The sequence below is a fragment of the Zootoca vivipara genome, chromosome 4, assembly GCF_965207765.1.
Source record: "Zootoca vivipara chromosome 4, rZooViv2.hap1.1, whole genome shotgun sequence".
NCBI classification, from domain to species: domain Eukaryota; kingdom Metazoa; phylum Chordata; class Lepidosauria; order Squamata; family Lacertidae; genus Zootoca; species Zootoca vivipara.
In genome coordinates, this window is record NC_142587.1 from 59,389,015 (window position 1) to 59,415,542 (window position 26,528).

General features: G+C 40.2%; 1 protein-coding gene across 5 annotated transcripts in view; it reads right to left on the minus strand.

Moving 5' to 3' along the window:
• Positions 1-212: 212 nt before the first annotated feature.
• The window catches only part of ROBO1 (roundabout guidance receptor 1), a 577,709-nt gene continuing 551,393 nt past the window's right edge, over positions 213-26,528 (minus strand). For 4 of the 5 annotated variants that reach the window (XM_088667991.1, XM_088667990.1, XM_088667989.1 and 1 more), the window contains 7 exons: positions 22,584-22,728; positions 22,134-22,385; positions 19,960-20,366; positions 16,065-16,217; positions 3,795-4,103; positions 2,480-2,676; positions 213-1,857 (listed from right to left, as the gene is read on the minus strand). In XM_088667991.1, the coding sequence (XP_088524117.1) occupies positions 1,843-1,857; positions 2,480-2,676; positions 3,795-4,103; positions 16,065-16,217; positions 19,960-20,366; positions 22,134-22,385; positions 22,584-22,728 (1,478 nt within the window). In that variant the 3' untranslated portion in view covers positions 213-1,842. The remainder of the gene's footprint in view (positions 1,858-2,479; positions 2,677-3,794; positions 4,104-16,064; positions 16,218-19,959; positions 20,367-22,133; positions 22,386-22,583; positions 22,729-26,528) is intronic. The other variant, XM_088667993.1, reaches the window with a different exon arrangement.

A 26,528-nucleotide genomic window follows, 5' to 3' on the forward strand; every position in this document is an offset into this window, starting at 1 on the left:
CTTCAGATACACTGAAATAGGAGTCCCCAGGTGCTTATGTGGAGAAGGGGTGAGGAAAGCTCATACCAAAATAAAAACTTAGTTGGTCTTTAAGGTGCTACTGAAGGAATTTTTTTATTAAAATTGATTTGTCAGTGTTATTTTTATTATTACAGTGAGAAGGCTCCTAAATATACATTCTGTAGGTTAAACAAGAAACATGACAAAAAGGATGATGTATTTGAGAACGTTTTTAATAAATAATGTGACAAAAATTACTTTTATGATTATTGAATCCTCGGTATGCAAAATTATGGCTAAAATATGAGGTTTCTTACATGAACATAATGAAAAACATTAATCACATGGTTGTTCCCTCAGTACTGCACGCCCTTTCTATTGTAACCATTTCTTAAAAATTAGCTAAATGAAAAAATTTAGCCCTCAGTAAATACCAAAACACTCCTTTCCCCCCACTGCGGCTAGGCCTGACAACTGTCCATAAACAAACACACAATTTTCCATTAGCACCGATGACAAAGAAATTATATAATTACAAAAGAGATCATAAAAATCTACAGACAAAGGACATAATTCTGTAATTTCAAAAGGAACTAATGGCTCTATTTCATTGGAAATCCAATGTCAAGATAGGCCACAGCAAACTTGAGAATTTAAAGTCCAGAAAACGGGAAGTGTTTAGTTTATGGCCCATTCTTAGGTATGATACCATTACCATCTGTCACCTTTCAAATATTTCCAATACAAACATAGAGCATTAATAAAATATGAAAAAACAAACAAAGGTGTAACATCTTACAATAAGACAAAAACGGTTAATAGTTACAATGTTTTACAAATAAAGTTTAGTGATTGTGCTTTTAAAACCAAAAAATAAAAAAATAAACAGTGCATTACAAATAAAAAATAAAAAAATCAACCCTCTCCCCCCCCCAAAACCATCCCAAGATCAAAACATAACTTCTTTAAGTGGCACTTCTTCTTTAAGGTGAATTGACACTATAAAGTAGAGGTCTGAGATTTGGGCCAGTCATGATGATGATGTCCTTTCCCAGTGATGCTTTAAAAATGTCCATTGCTTTTTATATTTTTGTTTTCAGTAGCACTGGTTGAGGCCAACAACCGCTTCAGTATTTGATAAGCTTAACTTGTGACAGAACTGCCAAGTTCACTTCGACATGCCTTCTTCCTATCTAAAGAACATTTGCAGTAAAGAATGTACCTTCCAGATGAAGCATGATAGAATCCAGACAAATTAAAAGTTTTGGGGGCAGGGGTTGAAAAACCAGTGTGTGTTTACTACTAACCACCCTAACTCAAGTTGTGTGATGTCTTTTTGCTGCAAATGAATGACTGCTGGAAGAAAATACAGTGCTAGTTGCACCAAGTGCAGCCTATAATAGCATTGGAAGGTTAGAAAATCTGCATAGATCTCTCTCTCTCTTTGCTATTTTCTATTGTCCAATCAATGATAGTTTATTCATAAGATTATGAACTGGTTTGGTGACATACTTGTCTTGTACTGCACTGGCCACAACAGTAGCAAACTGAGGCTCCCCCCTCTGTCCAACAATGGAAGAAGTAGCTAGTGTAGCACCATATTGCTGTCATGGACGGAGGAAATGAGTTATATTTAAAGTGAATAAACAGGGTCATTATGTTTAGGGTTTTAAAATAACATTAAAATAAAGATTAGGATTTTGATAGCATAAAAAGACGGGGAATTGTACACTCTGATTGCACTGAACATTATTTCTGGCATCAAATATCATCAGACTTGAGGCATCTTAAGTGATATCTTTCTGATTAGATTTCAGAAACTTGTTACACTACATCTCTTCTTCAGCTTTCAGTTTCCTGTTTAAAAACAAGAACACATGATGTATTTTGTGGGTATTTTCTTGCCTTCTCACTCAGAATATGGTAATTTATGCTATTCTGGAGAATATACTTACTAACATAATTTTATTTCACAATATACTAGATTATGATTTAAGCAGTAGTTAAATACTGCTTAGTTTTCACTTCTAAAAAACACTTTTTAAAAAGTTCCATTATAAATAGGAAATGCAAATTACATCTTTCAATCATAATATTGCTATAGGATAATGCTTTGAATTTCATATTTTGTTGCCTCATTTCTATAATAAGATATATAGTATTTTCATACACAATTACTGAGATAAGCTGTGTTCAGCATAAATTTTGTATTGTGCCTTATATTAAATATAATTAGCAACAAAAATTGTAACAAAAGTTAATAACTTAAAATTTCTGTGGCGCTCATAGATTAGTGGTTTAAAGATTAAATAGATATGAAACAGTGCTCCAGTTGGGATTACACTTACCTGATGAGACCAAAAATCTAAAGTCTCTGTAGACTAACCAATTAAGGGATAAAAAAAACCAGCTTTGAAGAATAAGCATTTGTATTTTCACAAAAGATTACCTCCTAGTGACTATCAGAAATGCATATTACCTGTAATTCTTCTTCATCCTCTCCTTGCTCATATGTTCCAAAAACCTGCATTTCTGCCACATTTCTTCGACCTAGATTTGCTTGTTCTGCCCTTTGTCTACTTCCTGATCCTCTGGATGACATAGAACTTGAGGAACTAGGATCTCTAGTGTTGTTTGATGTTGGAAAAGTAGGTCTACAATATGGCAGAATATCCTCTAAGGAGAGAATTATACATGTGTTAATATTACCATAGATAAAAATGTCTTTTGAAACACACAATGTATTTTAGTTCTGCATTGGTACTTAAGTGATTGTTTTAGCATTTGAGCAATGGAAATAGCAAATATAAATTGCAGTTGATTACACTTGTCTGTCTCTCAACACATTCTATGTGCCTGCACATCTATCTGCTCTCTCCTCCAGATGTACACTGGAAGAGTTACTATTATAACAGAAAGTAAGTGATTAAGATGCAAGGAAAATTACTTTTCAGGGGTTACAATAACCCACGAGATGCCATGATACAGTGCTGTTTGGACAATAGGATACATCAGATTTCTAAAGGTTTTTATTTGTTTATGGTTTTCTCCTTCACATTTCCTAGCTGCAAAGTTTGGTGCTCTACCTCAGTGTTTCTCAACCAGTGTGCCTCCAGATGTTTTGGGACTACAACTCCCATCATCCCTAGCTAGCAAGACCAGTGGTCAGGAATGATGGGAGTTGTAGTCCCAAAACATCTGGAGGCACACTGGTTGAGAAACACTGCTCTACCATATATATATATATATATATATATATATATATATATATATATATATATATATATATATATGGGACGCAGGTGGCGCTGTGGGTTAAACCGCAGAGCCTAGAGCTTGCCGATCAGAAGGTCGGCGGTTCGAATCCCTGCGACGGGGTGAGCTCCTGTTGCTTGGTCCCAGCTCCTGCCAACCTAGCAGTTGGAAAGCACGTCAAAGTGCAAGTAGATAAATACGGACCGCTACAGTGGGAAGGTAAACGGCGTTTCCGTGTGCTGCTCTGGTTCGCCAGAAGCGGCTTTGTCATGCTGGCCACATGACCTGGAAGCTGGCTCCTTCGGCTAATAATGCGAGATGAGCGCCGCAACCCCAGAGTCGGTCACGACTGGACCTAGTGGTCAGGGGTCCTTTTACCTTTACCTGTGTGTGTGTGTGTGTGTGTGTGTGCCTGTATTACAAAGAGACAGTTCTTCTAAGCTTTTGTTTCAGTGGGGAACCTAGTTGGGTGACTAAGCTGAGACAACTTCATTATTGCAGGAAAAGCTTTTAGCATTTGCCCAGTGTAATAAAGTCACCTTGGAGAATATGTGTTTTTGCTGGTGTGCCATCTCGCCTTGCTGCTTTGTTTCCTCGTGGTTTGCTTTCACTTTGCTGTTCCTGTGATTCTCGGCGCTCCCCTGAACTTGTCCGCATGTCAGAATGCTGACGGCCATCAGCTCCTTCTTTCCCCTTATAGCCTGGCCCTTTTCTTTCCACTGCCCTTTCTGTTCTTGGGTCTATAGAGGACAACTTTGGCAACATGACGGACCGTACCTCCAGTTGAGATTTGGACTGAGCAGTGGGAGATTTTATAGCAGGTGGCGGTACTGGTGGCGGTGGTAGGTCTACAAAAGTGTGAAAAGAGGAAAAAAGCTGAAATTAGTTTTTTTTAATAAAAAAAATCATTTAAATCAACTTCATGTTTCTTAGTATTTCTACACATTTTGGAAGCTAAGATTAATTTTATCTCTTTGCATTAGGAAATTACCAAGAAAAGTTAAAGGCCATAAACATTTGGTAAGTTCAGATCCTTATGTAGCTAAAAAGCACTATTCATATACCAGAGCATGCTTGGGGAAATGCAAGGCTTGCAGAAGTACAAAAAATCTTTAGAAAATAGACCCCTAAATTAGTGGGGACGGACCTTCCAAGTCAATCTAGTGACAACAGCATGCACAGAGTTCTGCTCATAGGAACAGCCTCTGCATGTGTGTCAGGATGGTTGCAGAGATGCCCCCAATGTGTGAATAGTACTGGGAAGGGAGCGAGTGTGGCTCTGCTCTCCAACCTCGCACAATTATAGTTACATGTTCCTGAATACATGGGTAAAACAAATAACAGGGCATTCTTGTTAATGCAAAGTCATCAAAGAGATTTTGTAACTCTTCTTCTGGGATTACTTATTTTATTAACTGTTGCGTTAACAATTTTATTGCCATCTTTGTATGAGTTTATAGTTTTTTAAAAGTTAGAAAAGGGTTGGGGGGTGTGAAAGAAAAAAGGTATGGAGCTCAACCGTCATTGTAAGCCCCTGTCCGTGCTTCAGACTGTTTCGGGGCTTGAACTGGTTTATATAATGGATAGTTATTTCACAGTATGAAACATGGCAATATAAGCCAAGGGCTTTCCTGGGTGCAAATCTTACTTTAAAATAGTATTCATTGAGATAGGGAAAATGCCTTGATTGTAGGTCTGTATGTTAGATATAAACTTGGCAAAAAAGATGTGTGGCATTCAGAAGCAGACAAATGTGACACTTAAGGCAGGGAATGAAAAGTGGAGCACTGAAGCTTCAAAGAACCTAACAATGTTCCTTTTTATGTAGCTTTTGAATATAAAGAACATTTTTTTTAGAAAACAATGATTTTTTTAATACAGCTATGTGCTCTTCATGCTATTTCTGTTCCTTCATTAACAATTAACAGCTTAAAAATAAAAATGCTGTTAAGTGATGCATAATAGCACACATCAGTATCATAAAAGTACAGAAAGTCTTCAAATCCCACTTGAGGAAAGTAAGATTCAAGGCTGCTTTGCATCAAGAGCACTGGTTGCCAATGACAGGTATACATCAAAAGGAGCAGGCTGTGGAAAATGGGTCCATGAGAGGTGTAAATAATAGTCATGTGCTTGTAAAGCATTCATCCCAAGTGCATCTATTGCACAATGAGGAAGAGTGAAATTTTAAAATCCCTGCTCCTGCAGTTTGCAATAAATGTGTCCCAAAAAGGAAATAAGAATGCTTTATAAATCTCAGAGCAGCTGTGCCTTCCATTTAATGGGTCTGTCAGGTATTTCATGTCAGCCAACATGCACAAAGGGGGAAGAGAGCCAGTGAACACTACTATAGAGATTAAAATTTAAAGAGCACAGATATAGTTTGGCTATGAATGTACCAAGAAATATAAAAAAGGCCAATGAAATAACAGGAAACCATTCTAATGAACCTGTGACAATTTCGCCACAGAAACAATGTCTATAGGGCATTTATTAGTAGAGAAAGAACAGTTCTCCACTTTATTTTACATATGAATAAAATTTTATTATACAGCTGATGAGAAAAAATGAGCCTGGCTTTCTGCTTTTGGAAGCATTGATATGATGCAAACAGATCTTGAGGATCGGCACTAATACTTTCAAAAACTGTAAACCATTTAAACAATTGTTTTAAACAATTATATGGTGAGTACACACATAACATATAATTGTGCATAACGTGGAAACTATTGTTTTCTGATCCATAATATAGATGTACTTTCCAATAGTTGAGAATGCGGGGGGCGGGGGGGGCACTCCTACAAACTTGGTGCTTGGTGGTTTCTGTCTTTGTACCCTCTGCCTCACCTTGTTACAATGGTTTACTGTTGTACTTCCCTTGCAAACACCCAGTAGCCTTTAAGAGAAAAACTTGTAATACTTTTTAAAAGTGTCTGCCATAGCTCTAGTTCCAGCAATGGAATACATAGTTTGCACTTAAAATATTGTAATTCCTGTTGAAAGAGGGTGGAGCTGTAAGCCTGCTATATACATGCACACTTTTTATAACTTATACCTAGCTCAACTACAGTTTGGAGAATAATTATTTTTAAACTTCTAAATATTTGACTACTTTGGTTTCCATAATGCTGCTAAAACTGGTTTGGAGTCCTAACTTTCCAGGAGGAGATAACACCCCATCCTGCTCAGTGATACCTGTGATTTTGTTGATTAAAATGATGATTTAAGTGACAGGAAAAATGAAGATTGTGTGAATAGTTCTTTACTTCCAGAGACATAGCTGTGTTAAGTATGTGGCATTCTACTCCACAAGAGCTTATGCCAGAATAAATATGTTAGCCTTTAAGGTGCCATAAGACATTTTCATAGGTTAATAATTATATAGAAGGACCGTCAATGTAGCTTTACTCAGCCTTGCACAGCAATTGCCCTGTCCAAAAAGCCTCTTTATACAATTATGAAAAACACTAGAGTTATGGAGAAAATAAGAAAGACAATCATTCTGTAAGCAAATCAGGAGTAGTTAAAGATTTGGGTTAAAGATAGGTCCTGATTCTTAGCTGGTTAACGTGTTACTGTGGTATAATAGTCCTACAGATTTTGCTGGAACTTGAACTATCTTAAGATTTCACTGAACAACTATCTTTATTTTTAGATGTTATTGTTTAATAGAGCTATCAAGTTGCATCCAGTGATGTCCTCTAGCTTGATCCCATGGAAGGTTCCATCAGCGGAGTGCGGATGGAGACAAATTTTGCTGATTCCCCACACCCTCTGTTTCAAAGGATCCTACAAACCTTTGAAGGGGGAATTGGAAAAAGGCACCTATCTCCCTGTACTGCTGATGGAGGCCCTACTGAATCAAAGTGCCTTCCATCAAAGGAGAGATGCCACTGGATGCAATTCATCATTTTGTTCATAAATCTCAAGGGATGCACCCATCTCTCAAATGCTTAGCTCTTACAAAATTCTGAATATATTTTAAATGCATTAGTGTCTGATTGGCAAGAGTCTACTTAATAGGCTGGGGACAGAAAAACAAGAAGTGCCCAACCTTGCAAATAGTTTCCTCGGCAGGGAAGACCTTACTAATTCATTTTAATAGAGGAAGACTAAGCACATTGTTCTGTACATGCATATTACCTACTTTTCCAATGAACAGAAACCATAGAAAAGGCATCCCCAAACTGCGGCCCTCCAGATGTTTTGGCCTACAACTCTCATGATCTCTATCTAACAGGGATGATGGGAATTGTAGTCCAAAACATCTGGAGGGCTGAAGTTTGGGGATGCCTGCCATAGAATCACATAGGAAGTCAGTAAGAACACCCAGGTGTCCCCATAATTATGGCTCCTTTTTAAGGAACTAATGTTGACCAAGAAGAAAGACTACTGATAATAAAATATGGTTGAAGATAACCCATGTAACAGTAATAAGGACAGGCATTTAAAAATTAGGCAATCTCCAACTCTTCAATTTAATGTATAACCAGGGGTATATTGTGACACACAGTGATTAAACAGAATGCTGATAGTATTTAAAGAGAAAGCGGCCTAGTAGCAATTTTTTTGGTTAAAAATACAATTTGATGTATGCCAGCAATGACTGCCGCAAAGTGATATGCTCTTTAGAGAAAGCTTTATCACAACCTGCAGAGAAGGTAGAGAAACTTTCATTACAACCAACCATTGCTTGCTGAGAGGAATCCTTCAAATCAAAAAAGGAAACTTTTCAGAGGTCAACACTATTTCACCCCTGCAGTATTTATTTAACAGCTCAAATCACAGAGAAAATCCAGAATCAATCTGCCTCGTCTGCTGCAAACTGGCACAGTTACTTATTAAAAAAGAAAATGGAGGCCTCCATGGTGAGAAATAAAAAATAAATCACACAGTGACATCAAACCAATATATGGAACCCAGAGGTAACTAGAAAAGGTCAGCTGTGCTCAACTATTTCATTTATACATGTCTGCATATTGCTGCTGCATTGTTGCCCGCTTAAAGAAAAACAATTAACGGATGCTATTTTATAGCATGTCCTACAGGGAAAATCTTCCTTACATGAATTTTCAACACTTTAAATGAGAGGCTATAGGAACCATGGGAAAAATAATTTTGGGGAAGGAAAAATCAACCCAGCCAGCAGTTTAAAACTGAAAGAGGAAAATGCAAATAGATATTTGAAATAATTCCAAGTGTAAGAGTCAGAGAAAATTAAATATAAGATATATTTTCAGTCTAAAACTGGAATCCTATATAATAATGTCCATGTTGTCCCTGCGTCCAGATGTCCCGTGTGTCCCTGGGTCACTGCGCATGTGCCCCAGGGATACAGGGATTGGACAGCAGAGACTGCGCGCGCGCACTCTCCCCCCACTCTGCCTCCTCCAACCGCCGCTCCCGCCGGGGTGGAGGCCGGCGAAGGCCTCCTCACAACCCTCCCTGGCCGTGAGGAGCGGCGGTTGGAGGAGGCGGGGGGGGGGAGAGTGCGCGCGTCCTTCCTGTCGGCGGCTGGGGGAGAGGAAGGAAGGAGGAGAAAGCGCCGCTTTCTCCTCCTCCGTTCCTGTCCCCCTGCCGCCGACAGCAAGGACGGGTCCCAGGGTTCGGAGAAGCGCTGCGCAAGCGCTTCTCCGAACCCTGGGATGTCTGCTTCCTGTCGGCGGCTGCGGGAGAGGAACGGAGAAGGAGAAAGCAGCGCTTTCTCCTCCTCCGTTCCTGTCCCCCTGCCGCCGACAGCAAGGACGGGTCCCAGGGTTCGGAGAAGCGCTGCGCAAGCGCTTCTCCGAACCATGGGATGTCTGCTTCCTGTCGGCGGCTGCGGGAGAGGAACGGAGGAGGAGAAAGCAGCGCTTTCTCCTCCTTCGTTCCTGTCCCCCTGCCGCCGATAGCAAGGACAGGTCCCAGGGTTCAGAGAAGCGCTGTGCAAGCGCTTCTCCGAACTCTGGGATGTCTGCTTCCTGTCGGTGGCTGCAGGAGAGGAACGGAGGAGGAGAAAGCAGCGCTTTCTCCTCCTTCGTTCCTGTCCCCCTGCCGCTGACAGCAAGGACAGGTCCCAGGGTTCGAAGAAGCGCTGCGCAAGCGCTTCTCCGAACCCTGGGAGTTCTGCTTCCTGTCGGCGGCTGCGGGAGAGGAACGGAGGAGGAGAAAGCAGCGCTTTCTCCTCCTCCGTTCCTGTCCCCCTGCCGCCGACAACAATGACAGGTCCCAGGGTTCGGAGAAGCGCTGTGCAAGCGCTTCTCCGAACCCTGGGAGGTGTCCTTGCTGTCGGCGGCTGCGGGAGAGGAACGGAGGAGGAGAAAGCAGCGCTTTCTCCTCCTCCGTTCCTGTCCCCTTGCCGCCGACAGCAATGACAGGTCCCAGGGTTCGGAGAAGCGCTGCGCAAGCGCTTCTCCGAACCCCAGGATGTTCTAGAGCCCGTTATTGAACGGGCTGAAATACACTAGTGTTGTATATTGTTATACATTATTTCCACTTCAAAAACAGTTTGAATTTCTCAGCTGGATGTACTTTACATGTAAAGATATTGCAGATTTTTAACTTTCCATTATTTTATTGCCTTGTTTTATGTTTTTATATTGTTGTAAACTGCTGTGATATATTTTTTAAGATACAGTAGTATATATAGATCTATATATAAATATAGATCACAAATCCCTTGAATCAGTAAAAATGTGTGAATCCAAGACCCAAGAAGGCAATATCTGCCTGTACAGTAACCAACTGTATTATTTTTTATGCCTGTTTGAAACATTTTTGTTAAGGCAAGCATATCCAAACACATAGATGTTGACATGTTTTATTCTCTTTTTAGTCTACTTATCTTTTCAGTTGTTTTTAAAATGTTTTAATAACTCATTTTTATCTATTTTAGTCAATTATTTTAATATTTATTGTAAACCACATAGATGTTCTGTTGCAATCAAGCAGTATATAAATTTTGCTAAGAAATAAGTAATTGAATAAGGTTTTTGCTCAGACCAAAAGTTGTGGGCTCAGGCACATTGAGCCCATGGCCAGCAGAGAGGCCAAGACACAGATATAATAACCAAAGGGCACCCTCTTGGGATTTGAACAGGCCACAACCTTTTGATAACAGAAGTCAGTAGATTTTGGCATAGTCATTGGGAGTGAATCCTGACTCAACCAACCCGGCTACTGGTTGATTGTTTGGCAGGGTGGATTCTGGGTTATGGATCACCCTATGGTATACAGCAGGCTTCTTCAACCTCTGCCCTCAACTCCCATGATCCCTAGCTAGCAGGACCAGTGGTCAGGGATGATGGGAATTGTAGTCTCAGAACATCTGCAGGGCCAAGGTTGAGGAAGCCCGTTATACAGCAAATCAGGGCAACCATCCAAGATCACAATTTTAGGTGGAGTGCTATGGCCCGTCAGCCCTTGTCTGGGCATCTGGGCAGAAGCACCTCTTCTTGGACCCTGATTCCTTGGAGTGCAGGGCATAGGGTTCTTGAGCTGCTCCCCATCAGCCACCTGAGCCATCTCACCACCAAACGGTATATTAATTTTGCTAAAAAAAATAAGTAAGTAAATAAAAAAATATACTGTAACAGTTTTCGTCCTTAGAAAATTTTGAAGACTTCAGTTCCCATAAAAATAATTTACATTTTACCTCAGTATTTGATCTTGTGAGAGCTTGCACTTAGTGATAGAATAAAATCCAAACAACCATAGTTCAAAGACTTAAGCTCATGATGGCTTTTCCAAATACAGTGGGACCTCGACTTACGAATTTAATCTGTTCCGAATGCACACTCGTAGGTCGAAAACTTCGCAAGTCGAGTTTCCCATGGGAAAAACGGTTTCCCATAGGAATGCATTGGAAACGGAAAAATTCGTAAGTCGAGGAAACCGCATCTAAAAACTCGTAAGTCGAGGAAAGTGCATCTAGCCGTGAACGGGTTTTCCATTCGGATGTTGAGGAAATCATAAGCGCGCAGCCACTTTTTTCGCTCGTAAGTCGAGGTCCCACTGTATTCCATGGGATCTGCCATTCTCAACAAATTTGTGCCTGGTGGTAAGTTTCCACCAGTTTGCTTAAGAAAAGGGAAGTATACCAGCTGGTTATCTTTAACTTCTAAATAAAAATTTGAAGGGGTTTTACCAACTGAGAATCCAACATGTAAGTTTTGTTGAGCTGAACCATATGAATTTTTTCATTTTCTTCAATATTTTCTTACCCCCTCTGAAAGTGCCCTTCCTTCCTTCCTCCCCACCCCACCCCTCTGTGTGTGTAGTATTTTGCAACAATTCATTGAAAATGTTGGAGGTATATTATGGAATACTAAACAGAGTCAAGAAACTGTTGTGCATCAGTAAAAGCTTTTTAAAATCCAGCTGTTTGTTCCATCACTGCTCAGCAACAAGGTAAAACAATGAAGTGTGTGTAATGTGCCTTTATATACATTCACTGACTTCACCATGTAGCCAAATCTGATTGGTTATATTGGTTTGTGGTAACATAATACTCGCTTGAACTCATTGGGAACACATTGGGAACACATACCGGTAGTAATAATTTTTTAAAAATCACTGAAGCAGCAGGAACAATAGCTGTGAACAAGCACAAAAATGCTGACTTTTTCTGGCCTTTGAAATAATAATAAACCATGAAAAATAAATTAGCCCAGCATCTGACACAACATCCAGTCACACAGAATTAGTGATGGACAAGCACAAAAGTCATGAAACAAAAACCAATCATGCGCTGTGAACATTACTGGCTAACACTTAGGAATAATTACTGGCCATCCCTTTGCTACCTTCCCCCCACCAAGGGGGGAAAAGCTTTGCTTTGAGGACAAGTGAAGGTGGTAGCAAGTAGAAGAGGTCCTGTGTGCTTCTCTGTCCCCTGGAAAATAATATTTTCCTGCCAGGGGTGATAATGATGCTGGGATCTGTAGTCAATTCCCATCATTCCTAGTGTCAAAATAGCTTCTAATTTCTTTTCTAGTTAGAAAATCTCAATGTAACTTCCTATAAAGGTAAATGACACAAGTAAATTGTTCAATAGAGCATCAAATATATTGAGTATGTCTAAGATTGTAAATTCAGAAAAGTTAATACCACTTGTGGGTCCCCAGTCTTCTACAAACCACTATTAATTAAACTTGTACAATAACAAGAAAATACATTTATTATTATCATGATCTATTGGTCACTTTTTGCCATGGCAACGCAAAGTGACTTACACTATTTTAAGCAAACCCCACGACCCAACAAACAAAAACCCCACATTAAAGCCCACCCAAGCAAAAAAGCTCATTAAAAAGAAAGGTTTGTGCCTGGCTCGTGTAACAGTGCCACCAGGTGAGGCTCCCTGGTGAGAGCATTCCACAAGCAGGGCGTCACCACTGAAAAGGCCTGTTCTTGTGTTGTCCCACCCTCTGGATCTCCTGTGGAGGGGGCACATGGTGAAGGGCCTGAGATGACAATTGGCGGGTCTGGGTCTGTTTCTATGGGGAAAGGCAGTCCTTAAGGTATTGGGGTCCTGAGAGGGGTAGACTTTTATTTATAAATTCTACAATAATTCATGTTGGTACAGTTGCTTTTTGTGGAGCTCCTTAGTAGGTAACCATATAAATATAGGTGGTGGTATTATTATTATTATTAGTGCCCTGTGTGGGTGAACTCCCTACATCACTCTAAATCCAGCACTTGTCTTTAGCTGTGTAAGACTTTATAGATAAAAACCAGCACTTGGACCCTGGCCCAGAAACTAAACTTGGCTACTGAATTCTGCATCTGCTGAAATTTCCAAACAGTTATCAAAGGCAGCTTCATGTGTAACATATTGCAGTAAGATTGCCTGGCTGTAGAAAACAGAGATTAGGCTATCCCTGTCCAGATAAGGGTGCAACTGGGCCGCCAGTCAAAGCTGATGGAAAGCACTCCACACTCCTAAGGTCACTTAAGTCTTGAGTGACAGCAATGGATCCAGACATTCTCTGGAGGTCTAGCTCCAAGAGCCTTCTGGCAGTTCCCTTCACTGTGAGAAGTGAGGTTACAGGGAACCAGGCAGAGGGCCTTCTCAGTAGTGGCGCCCACCCTGTGGAACACCCTCCCATCAGATATCAAGGAAATAAACAACTATCTGACTTTTAGAAGACATCTGAAGGGAAGTTTTTAATGTTTGATGTTTTAGTCTGTTTTTAATCTGTTGGGAGCCGCCCAGAGTGGCTGGGGAAACCCAGCCAGATCGGCAGGGTATGAATAATAATTTATTATTATTATTATTATATCATCATCATCAAGCTATGGACTTGCTCCTTCAGTGAGAGTATAACTCTCTCAAAAGCAGGCCACCTCCCACCCATCTGGTCTAAGGAACCACCCACTAAGAGTGCCTCAGTCCTATCAGGATTGATCTTATTGGCTGTCATCCAGTCCATTACTGAAGTAGGACAGCAGTCCAGCATATATCCATTGCCCACATCTGCAGATGTAAAGGAGAATTTTAGCCAAATTTAATGACAGTGTGTTGGCCCCACAGTGGAATAAAATGAAGCTACTTGCTTTAGGTGGCACCAGTGGGGGGGGGAGAATCCAATACCCAAAAAAGTATTGACCCTAGTGGAGGTTGGCAAGTGGAAAATGTTATTTGGGCTCCAATTCAAGTATCAGAAAAGCTTGAGCTGGACCTGTAAAAATGAGTGAATGATAAATAAATAAACTAATTGCTAAACTTTGGTTAAATACACAAGTTAATATGATGAAGTAATCAGTATCCTCCCTCCAAAGTATTTTTTTTAATCAAAAGGCTGGTCTGTAGCAAACACTTTTGCTTTCCTGTCCTGTAGATTACTGCATTCATTATTGAATAGATTTTTTTTTTTAGCACTGCTCTTATTCTGAAAAGAAATAAATCTCAGCATGTCATCAAATACAAGAAACTCTTGGGTAACTAGTAAAGGTCAAATGTTTCACACATGTCTGCTTTACTCTTTCCCGCTTAAGGGAGGAAATTAGTTATATGATGCCATACCCTGTTGAACACAGGTGTTACTTTAATGCACTTGCTGTCTGCTTTACAGTGTGATAGATACTCTATCCAAAAATAATCAATTAGTTTTTATTACTATTTCAATTATCAGAGAATAACTTCCTGTTGCTACATGGCTTACATATTCTGGACCACCTTATCACACACAGGTTCAAGGAAATTCATGTCTAATTATAAAATGTGCTAAAATAAGCACATGCACAAGAACACAAACTACATACTGATTAAGTTTATCAGAACAGCTGCAATTTGGCAAATTACAGTGCTATGCAGACTAGCATAGTATAAAAACTTTTAATAGAAAATTACCAACAAATGCAGCTCAGTTATTCTTCTTTTAGAAAAAAATAATAACTATATAAAGCTCGGGACAAGATTTCTTTTCTAGTATTCTAGCCAGCATAGATGTTTTCATATCACGGTTTGATGCTTATTCAATTTTTCACATAGGGGCTCCCACTTAAAACTACTAAACCTGTTAAGACATCTATAAATTCTCACAAAAAGCCATTACAGGGGTTCCATAAATATAAACTTAGTGGCATAGTTCTGGGATTTATACCATGCATTTCTCACTTTCCAAAAAGCAAAACAAAAAAACCTCCAAATAAACACGCATGCACAAAACTGCTTTAATAACCTCTTGAAATCAGATAATATTCTGACAATTCTGTTTCAGTGACAAAAGGAGCCTGGGCAGAAGCCAAGAGGCCCAGGTGCATTGTGTCATGCCAGTATTTAATGTAGTCTAATATCAGATAGATGCTAGTAGAGAAAATACTCAGAATAAAGTACAGATAATAGCACGGACAACCACTCATTGCAAAATTACTTTTGCTCATCATGCTGTGCGCTTTGTATTAAATTTTTCTGTCAAGTGGCAGGAATCACAGGGAGAAGTGGCTTGAAAACCCCTTCTTGTAACCCTCGATAAGTATCTATAATATTAGGCTTTCATATGATAATGGCAAATGATGCCCCTCTTTGAAAAATTTCTGACTGGTAATGAAAGTCCTAATCAGATTGTTGTTGTTGAGAACCAGGAGGTGGGGGAATGATGCCACTGCTGCTGGCAACCCCTCCTTTTTAGTGAATTTAGAAAACTTGACAAGATGGGTAAATCTTACATGAATTTCCAACAAAGCCCTTTGGTTGTTTTATAAAACTGAAAGGTGGTGGTTTAATAAAAGCTGGCCCTCCTGAGGCATTTTCATTAAAGGCTCTCTCTAGACAACATCACAATGTTTGCATTATCCTTCTATACTCCCCAGAGAATACAAGCATTACCTTTTCAGCAGGAGTCGATATTGTGTGTGAAGGCATGAGAGGAGATGATTAGATTCTGCCTTTTGGTGCACAAAGTAACCTCTTGGAACAATACTATGGTTAGGATTAAAATTCAACGATTTTGCTGCCTGCTATTTTAATGCTAAATTGTTTCTGTGATGGGGAAAATGACACTACGGAGGATTTATTTTAATGAAGATTTTAATCTCATGCATGCATTATTTTCCACTATTGTGCCCATTTGCAGTCTTCTCTCAAAAAAATAGTGACAGTTAATGGCTGATTAGGGTATTAGAGAAAACAAATGCACTTTTAATGTATGTGTGTACAGGAGAATTCAGGACAGACTGAAAACAGGAATGATGCTTACAATAGGCTATGTTGAATATGTATAGCATCAGGAAATGCCAGCCGCTTTTCACTTAATGTAACTTACTGTAAGCTTTGCAAAAATATAGTATTTGCACTAGAAGTGTGCACATCTGAACATATTGTTTACCATCTGTGTAGACTTCTCTTCGTAGATTTCCTTGCTGGTGCTTTTGCTTTTTAACAGGTCGTACCTTCTGAATTACAGCAGCACTCATGTTGCTGTCGGTAGAGACAGGGCTGGTGGGTCTGGGGCAGTGTGAGGCATGGTAATGTCTACGGCCTGGAAACAAAGAGGCACAATATGTTATAATTTGATACTTTACCTCTGAAACAAGAACAGTCTTTAGATTCTGTAAATAAATTATTCTGTAAATAATTGGCATTATTTAGATTCAATGTCACATTAATATAAACATGCAAGACTTTTTTAAAAATCCAGAACTTTTACAGAGCAAAACACATTTAAATGGATAGGAACAGCACCAAGATAACCATTGTTCTATTTAACATTTATATATCGTTTTCAAATGATTTCACATGCATTATCGATTGCAGTCCTTTCAACAACCCTGCAAGGAAAAACAGATGATTATAATAACTTATATTATAACATTCTCAAGCCACCTAATATTGGACAATTGTCACATTCCCTGAAACCCGTATATATGTATATACCATCAAACAAAACCCTCCCTGTGCCTGCCCGGTTCTTCCACCTGATCTTCACCCACCCTAAGTTTCAGTACTTGTCACTAGGGAACCACTGGAATTGTTGCCACCCTAATGAAGCTTTTGTTGATATATTTGTTATCAAGTCCCAAGGCTTAGGATTTGTTTGCTGCTGCTACTTAAAGTGTCACCAGCAATTTCCATAGTTTTTGAATTGCTAAGACAGTTTAGAACAGGCATCCCCAAACTTCGGCCCTCCAGATGTTTTGGACTACAATTCCCATCTTCCCTGACCAATGGTCCTGTTAGCTAGGGATCATGGGAGTTGTAGGCCAAAACATCTGGAGGGCTGCATTTTGGGGATGCCTAGTTTAGAATGTATTTACTTTTTGGCACAAAATAAAAATGCAGTAGTTTTTAACATTGAAAAAAGCTAGAGAGGAAAGGTTATAAATACTGTAGCAATGTGTAGCATGTTCTTTCTTGTGGGTGGTTGGATTCATCACATTTTTATTTCACCTCTCATTTAAGTTGCTTCCATGATAAAAGCAACCAGAGATAAGGCACCAGAGAATCAGGAGGGAAACCAGAGTGTGGAGGAAAGACTTGCAGGAGGCACACAGGTAACCCATAGCAAATTTACACTTCAACATGAAGGTGTTCCTCTTTGTGCACCAGAGGACTCACATAGGCAAGAAATGTGGGGAAAGGTTGTTTAGATGTTTCCAGCTCAATAGGTTAGAAGCAAGGGAGGAAAATATGGGAGGCGGTTTCCTCACTACACATATCTTTTTTCTTTCTTTTTATTTGCTAAATATTAGAAAACACAACTGGGGACTATCCCATTGAGGAGACTGCTTAGATTGCAAAGGAGAGCCTAAAAAATAATCTAAAACTATATACCTTAACTTTGGCTTCATAGTTTTACCTTTGTTATCAAAAGTGTACACCAGGCCATGCTTTGTTTATTAATTGACATGATTTACTGCTAAAGGTTTACTGTATCTTTTCCATAGATTTTTGTATGGTTTTTATTGTAATGTGTTGCTCTTTCTTCTTCTGATTTTGTGTTAATGCTTTTAAAGTTTTTTTAAGTACCTTAACAAAAGCTTTACATAGCAAGTGACTAATAAATTAAATTCATTGTCATCATTATCATCATCATCTCATAGAGGCCCTTATGAGATCCACCATTTTATCCTAACTCAGCTATGTGATTGGTACTACTACTACTACTACTAATAATAATAATAATAATTTGTACTCCACCCATCTGACTGGGTTGCCCCAGCCACTAGGCTAGGAGAAAGTGACTTCCTGAGTTTTATGGCTGATCAAGAAGGGTAACATGATCCAAGTCCAACACTGTAACTACTTACTTTAGTTGTACATCATAGAAAGAAATGCCCTGCAAAGTACTATACTTTTTGACCAGCCTTGCCACAATCATTAGCCATAATAGCTCCAGCGGGGTTGGCATCCCCCACTGCTGTGTGAAAGTGCTCCAACTGCCAGTTACCTAGGAGTTCAGAGCTGAAGGAAGAAATGTTCTAGCTTTTCACATCATTCAGGTGACCTAGGGCCACTGGGAAGCTCTGCCACCTGCCTCCAAAGGGCATCATGGCAAGAGGAGGTCAAACTGGCTTCATCCTGGACCAATTGCTCCAATGGCTTCCGTTTCTTTTTCCTCCCCATTCCTATTGCATCGTACCCCTTAGATTCCAACTCCATTGGCAAGGACTGTCTTACTGCTTAATTAATATATGTACAGCACTTAGAAAATGTGATTGCCTAGTGAATTCATTTTACTGAAATCATGGAGATCACATAACAATTCTTCACATCAACTCAATAAAGCATAGAGTTGCTGACAAGAGGCCCCTGAGGGCTTGTGTTCACAAGAATATAGAGGTGTCACTTCTATTAAAGGGAAAGGAGAAGCCATTCCTTATGGAAGAGTAGAGTGAGTGTGGGTGAGTAAAACAAGTAGTTCTTATTTAGTACTATGATGCACAGTGAATTTTGTACCTTATAAAGGACCTTCCTGGGGAGGGGTTGTAGATCAGTAGTGGAGCATCTGCTTTGTATGCAAGAGACCTGAGATGCAAATATCAGAAACCCTGGAAAGCTACTGCCAGTTACTGTAGACCATACTTGAGCTACATGGATCAGTGGCCTCATTTTGTGCAAGTGACATTCTGTGATCTTAAGAAATAGGGTAGAATAGCACCAGTGATGCTGCTCCTGGATGGAGACAGGTTTGTCTCCGCTTGTTCCCTACTTTACTTCCTTCGGGGGTGGGGGCAGTCATGCTCTTTGCTGCTCAGTCTTTTATTTAGTTCTCTTCCCATTATAACATTGTTTTGTTTTTATTGTTTTCACAGTGTGTATGTGTGTGTGCATTTTGGTACAATATTTTTAGCTGTGTTTGTTGCAGCCTTTTTTTTAAATGAACATACTAGCTGGCCCTGCCATGTGTTGCTATGGCTCAGTCTGTTAAATGGAGGCTCAGAGTCCCCCTTCAGACTCCCCACACCTTCAGAGTCCCCCTGTTTTATGTGTGTTCTGTTTACACAGGCGTATCCCTGTGATTCCCCCCACCCTGTGCTGATCCATGACGTATCCCTCCCCCTACCCCCCGGCTTATCACGACCCCTCCTTCCCCCCCACCCCAGCTCATCCCTTTGACTGGTCCCACCGTGTCCTGACCTATCCCTTCCCTCCTCCCCCCAACCCCCACCCAGGCGACTCAGTACCTCCATTCAGCCTAGTCTGTAAAGGCTTCGGCCTAGTATGTAAATGGGAGCCGAGGTGCTGTTGAGAGGGAAGGTTTTATACGTGCAGTACTAGTGTAGCCGCCGCTAGAGGGTGCTGGTTTGCAACCTGGTTCTTTTCCCAGCATGCACTTTCGTCTGATTTATGAGTTCTGGAACATGTGGTTTTGGGGTTTTTACCTGGCCCAGGTGTAACATCAGTCTTTAAAAACAGTATGGGCTTGCTCTCGTAGTCACATTTGACTTTGTGTCAAAATTTGAACGCAATTGCTCAAGCGGTTTCATTGAACATTGGAGACGAACACACATCCCCAGTTTACATTTTTATATATACAGATATTCTAAGTTTGCTGTTTTCATGGGTTGGAATGACAAGGGGTGTCGTTTAAGCTTAAGCTCCTGGCTAACTTCTGTAGAGTGCAGTGTGTACTTTTTTATTACTCTCTATATGAAACTTTGACATCTGCACAGGATTCACATAGGGACAGTCTTTCAGAAAGATTTGCTTAGCAATACAGCTAATCTTATATCATCTGGGAATCCCTGATTAAATATATGATAGCAGTGAAGAAGCCTTACCTCCCACAGCATCCTGCATTTGACGCCTTGCTACCTTGAGACCAGCATATTCTGCTGCTGCAGCAACAGCCTGTGCAAAATCTGCATCTGTAAAAAAGGATCCATCTGATGAGCTAACACTAGACCGTCCACTTGAGATATTGTCATCTTCTGAGGCTGAACCCCATCCATTGATCATGGAACCTGTCACAGAGCTCTCCAGATCTCCTACACTTGAGGCTGGCGTCTGTTCAAGACCACGCAAAAGAAGCCTTCTGTTCTGCATCTTGGCCACTTCCATGTCTGCTTCATCCTCCTCTTCTGGTGCATCAGTATCCATGTCTGATACAAGAGGTCCTGAAATGTAACCATAGGTATGTGGCGGAGAGATAGGTCTTGGAGGAGGAGGAGGGCTCACAGGCTGTCGTCTGTGTGTGAAAAAAATAGTTTAATATGGTTACAGATTAACAAAACATATATACAGCTATAATTTCCTATTGTATTGAGTCTTCAACTGATGTAGTTGGCTTATCAGATAGAGTGGAACCAAATAGAATTTAGGGGGACTACTTGAGGTGTGCTCTTCTGAACTACTTGTTGTAATTTGAGCAGCGGTGCTCACATAGTCAAGCACCCTGTTTCAAAGGTTCACCATATCTATCCTTAATGAAGGGCACATGATATGCCTGGTGAATCAAGCCAAAGATCTACTCTAGCACCCTGTTCTCTTCTGTGGTCAACCACATGCTTCCAGAAAGCCCACAACCAGTAAATTTTCTAATTGGTTCCTCCCTAGGAATTGATATTCAGATAAATATTCCCCTCATCTGGATGGTCCATATAGCCATCAAGATTTATAGCCACTAATGAATCCATTGTCTACAAGAAAGTGGTGTAGTCTTATTCAGCATACACTCTGGTACAGTCAAACCTCGGTGGTTGAATGTAATCTGTTCCGGAAGCCCATTCATGGGTTCCGATTGGCTGTAAGAGCTTCCTGCACTCAAGTGGAAGCCGTGTCGGACGTTCGGCTTCCAAAAAACGTTTGAAAACCGGAGCATTTACTTATGGATTTTTGGCGTTTGGGAGTCGAGGTTTGACTGTATCTTTTAAAAAATAGACTGGATATGAAAAGTCATAACGTCATCTTAACACATGGATAAAAAGATATAAAGTTTTTTTAAAAATTCATTCTCTCCATATGGTTAATTTTTTTAAAAAAATCTATCATGCCTTTCCTCAAAGCAAAAAAATTCCAGCTTTCTAATTCTTTATTCACCTTCTAATCATTTTACTAGTGTTACCTGTACTTAGTCCATTACTTTTTTAAAAAAGACTGTGTGATCAGAAGCTTACACAGTTTTTTAAAACAGCAGTGTCTCGTGGCATCTTACAGGTCGTATAAATTTATTTTTATGGCATAAGCTTTCACTTATGTCCACTGTCAGTATGGCAACAGTTTCAACTTGAAATGGGAACAAAGTGGCAGTTATGGAAAACTTCTTGAAAATGTGACTGAGGTGGTATTTCATATTGGAAAGACCATCAAGGATGCTTTATAACATGTCAGAACTCCATCTGAAGTACCATAAAGAAAATGGTACTTCACCCACATATGGAGGGAATGTAGTCATACCAGGATTTTTTGGAAAGGTATAAGGGTCTACCATCTGCAAGTGAATCTAATTCAATGTTGTCAGATCATATTAACCAGCTCAAAAAGAAATATCAAATACTATTGGTGTTATTTGTTGATAACTGCTAGGATAATAGGAGGAAAGTCCCAGGGAACAATAAACCTTAGAAAATTGACCAATGAGTAAGGAGAGAATGGGACATTATAGTCATGAATAAAATTACCTGTTACAAACATGTTTGGGAGGCAAGAATCCAATTTTTCCAGCCAATCTGGTAGCCTTTTATTTTGTATTGGAATGAAAAGAAAACTATGGATTTGTTCATTATGACACTTTACATTCAGATGACAGACTATGCAACTACTCTTTGGAGACACCATTTACACCATGGTAAGTGAAGTGCTACTCTCCATACTGAATTTTCATTAAGATATAACATTGTAAGCTATTTAATGACATATTTGTTTGATTACTGCTGGTTATGTCGCCTAACCCAACATGTTCGCCTCATAGAACTAGTTAAAGGAAGTTCCTTCAGAATGTGTTTTGGTAAAATACCTCCGATCTTGTGGATGTTGAAAATGTCCCATTTCCTCCGGGCAATCCTGTAGCATTGGCTGGAGTTCTTCTTGGGGGGAAGGAGTTAATGTAGCAGTAGACTGATGGCTGTAGGACACTGCTGCTGGAGATGAAGCTGCTCCTCGAACTGGTGGTGTGGGACCTCGCTCATCCTCTTCCTCTTCCTCTAGTTCATCCTGCTGTAGGTACATTCTTGCTGGTGGGATTGGACATGGGATTTCCTGGTCATAGCTAAGAATTAATTTAAGAATATGTGAATTACAACACTGAATACATTCATACTATGGTTGGACCAAATTATTCTTTCTTGAGTCAGGCTGAAGACTCAGTTCCATACCAGGATTACAAATATTTTTATTCAGTTAATTAAGTGAATCTGGACCACTGGGTTGGAAAAATGTTTACTAATGAATCATTCTTTTATCTTACCTTTCATTTACGGATAGACTGTAGTCTTCACTGTTACTGTGGGGAGGAGGATGTACAGGGGGAGGTGGAAGTAGGTCTGCCCAGTTCATACCAGCCTGTTTGGATGCCTTGGGGGTTTTAGCACCCTTCTTGTGCCCTTGACTCCCTATGAAGAAATATATTCATATTGTTATATCATAGCCCCTGAAATAAATGGTTGATCAGTCCTTTAGGGGACAATCTTCTAAGCAATTTAACAATGTGACAAGGTGTTAATTGAACAAATATTCACATGTTTAGGAGTTTGAAAAAGAACATGCAATATTCCAGACAATGCTTGTTACAAATTTTGGATTCTGTAGAATTTAGTAAGCATGGTAATGCCACTGACAAGTCAACTTTTATACACTGTTGTAGTACATTTCAATGAAGAAATAAACATAAAATTGAATTAATAAATGGATAAAACATAAGTAAGATTAAAGTCACAGAAACCCAAGTGAAAACAATGTCAAAAATAAGTATTATTACAATATGGAATTATATTAAAATAGTAATTATTAGAACTGACTTTGTCTTTCGTTGCTTATATTTGGGAACAGTCTCCTTCACTTTTTTGCTAACATATGGTAAAAGCGATAAATGAACTGTACAGTACAAGCAATATAATTAAAGAATGTTTCTACAGTTTTTAATTGCATTAGAGGTTATCATCTAAATTGTAAACTACAAAAAGATGCATTGGATATATATTCTCCAAAGTTCCCCCCCCCCAGGTGATTTTTGGAGCCTAATTTTGGATTCACAATTGACAGAGATATGATCTATTAAAGGTTTCCCTATTGCATTAATGAATATATGTAATTTATACTTGTCCACTGAAATGTTTTAGACACAATGAAATTACTAAATTTATTCCAGATGGCAGATGCCGTTGAAAATAATTACTGGAAGTATAATAATAATAATAAAAACGCAATAAGAAGAGCAGAAGAAAGTATGGGATAAATGTTTTCAGCTACTCTTTGTGGAAAATTATAGCTTACAGTAAAATGATACAAGCTTTAGCCATCTGTGTATCTTGGTGAAAGGATCAATTACTTGGGTGCTCTTGGATGTCAAGTGAACATTTCACATAAGATGTATAGCAAAACAGAAGGAGAAATGTTGCACGCTTCTAAACATGCTAAACTATTTTAAATTGGAATAATAGTGAATGTTTTTCAAATCTAAATATGTTTTAAAAAATTATTCGGTCATATTACCAAGATTCCTAATGCCTCCGAGTTTGAACTGGGTCATTTGCAGCATATTCTAATGGCAGGTCTGCACACTATTCTCCATCCACTTCTGGGAGTGGTAGGAAGGGAACACTCAGAAGTCCCAGTATATGTGCAGAACCTGCCTCTAGAATCTCTTGGGTCCTTGTCAACTATCTTAATGAAGAAAAATGTATTTATACGTATATTTCAACTGTACATCCCCCTAACCCACTGTTCACTTAACTAATATCAGGGTAAGCGTAGCAGTTGCATAATTGTGAAGTTGTCCTATAACAGCTCACGTTTTTCTTCACTGTTTGTCTGCTTTAGCTCCACATTAGTAATTTTTAAAACACAAACGCATGCACATAAAATAATAAACTTTAAACCAAACCTCAAATCTGCAAACTATAGAGTAATGTTTTATGAAATTAGATATGCAGTTTAATGGGGATATAGACTAAACATGTCTAGTTTGACTTGATAGAAGGAACAGCAGCAGAGTGTATTACAAACCCTTTCCCAGAAGCCAGCTCTGCCATAACTTGTTGGTTTTTCTGTAATTCAGCCATAAGAGAAACCGTGAAAGTAGTTGTAGCAGTATAGAAAGCAGTTTTTCTTTTCTTTTTCTAGATGTGTGTGCACGTCCATCTCTGATAAACTGTTTTTTTATTCATATACAGTTGTTAAATAATTTTCATTATACAGTGGTGCCTTGCTTAATGAATGCCCTGCTTAACGAAATTTCCGCTTAACGAAAGGATTTTTCGATCGGAGGTTGCCTCGCTAGACGAATCCGTTTTACGAAAAATTCATCTAGCGAATCGCGGTTTCCCATAGGAATGCATTGAAATTCAATTAATGCATTCCTATGGGCAAAAAAAATTTCAATGCATTCCTATGGGATTCGCTAGACGAATTTTTCGTTATAAGAAAAGACCCGTGGAATGAATTAAATTCGTCTAGCGAGGCACCACTGTACTGTAAAATAAGGCATCTCACAGTATATCATTTGATCAAGAAAGAGTTGTGGTATAGGGATGGTAGGGGGGGAAACCTGTGGTCCAGACTTTGTAATAGGTTCCAAGCAAGACTAGACAGATGTACACACAAATACACTTACAAAAAGTTGAACTGAAGGAAAACACACTTCCCTTCTACCAAAATAACTGAAACTTAAGGAAGCTGTGACGGTCTACATGCACATGTAAAAACTGCAAAAGTTCCAGATGGGGCAGGGGACAAAATGGTCTGAAAAAGAGACTTCTTCCTCAGGTTGTAATACCCCAGACAAGGCTCGGGTAGCTAGCATTACTGCTGAGCAGTCTGTTGGTTTGACCCTGTGTGGTTGCTTTTGACAGAAAATGAAGCTGTCACACTAGTGTTATGTTGTCTCAGCGGCCACTCCCAGTCACCAGTCTAGCTGTTGCATTCTGGATTAGTTGTAGTTTCCGGGTCACCTTCAAAGGTAGCCCCACATAGAGCACATTGCAGTAGTCCAGACGAGAGATAACTAGAGCATGCACCACTATGGCGAGACAGTCCGCGGGGAGGTAGGGTCTCAGCCTACATACCAGATGAAGCTGGTAAACAGCTGACCTGTGCCCTCCATGGACAGCTGTGAATCCAAAATGACTCCCAGGCTGCACACCTGGTCCTTCAGGGACACAGTTACCCCATTCAGGACCAGGGAGTCCTCCACACCCGCCCGCCTCCTGTCCCCCCCAAACAGTACTTCTGTCTTGTCAGGATTCAGAAGAGCGGTAGAGCTGGGTATCATCTGCATACTGATGAACACCCAGCCCAAACCTCCTGATGATCTCTCCCAGCGGCTGCATGTAGATGTTGAAAAGCATGGGGGAGAGGACAGAACCCTGAGGTACCCCACAAGTGAGGGCCCAGGGGTCTGAACACTCATCCCCCCTTACTTTCTGAACGTGGCCCAGGAGGGAGGAGCGGAACAACTGTATAACAGTGCCCCCAGCTCCCAGCCCCTCTAGACGTTCCCCTAACCTCTGCAGACCAACTTTGAAAGTGGACAGTCTGCCCACCTGTCAATCACATGACATCATATGACTGTGACCTGTGAAAGTTCAAGGGAGGTCACTATAACTGCTGCTCGGTGGTTGCAGAAACCTCCTTTCAAGATGTGCTTTCAGGATCAATCAACTGAATCCAAGGCGCATTCTCCAGCCCACTTGGCACTAAGAAGTTTCCAAAAGGGAACAACTGCAACTGATTACCAGGGTTTGCGGGTTGCCTGGGCTTCAAAGCAAAGGGCTTTATACATTCAGCTGACTGGGAGTGCCTGTAATGCCCTTTTGGGCCCAGCTGTGTATGAAGACAGAGAGGCTGCCTAGTGTATGCTTGATAAAGGTAAAGGGACCCCTGACCAGTCATGACCGATTCTGGGGTTGCGGCACTAATCTCGCGTTATTGGTCGAGGGAGCCGGCGTACAGCTTCCAGGTCATGTGGCCAGCATGACTAAGCCGCTTCTGGTGAACCAGAGCAGCACATGGAAACGCCATTTACCTTCCTGCTTGGAGCGGTACCTATTTATTCACTTGCACTTTGACGTGCTTTCGAACTGCTAGGTTGGCAGGAGCTGGGACCGAACAACGGGAGCTCACCCCATCGCAGGGATTCGAACCGCCGACCTGATCGGCAAGCCCTAGGCTCTGTGGTTTAAACCACAGCACCCCC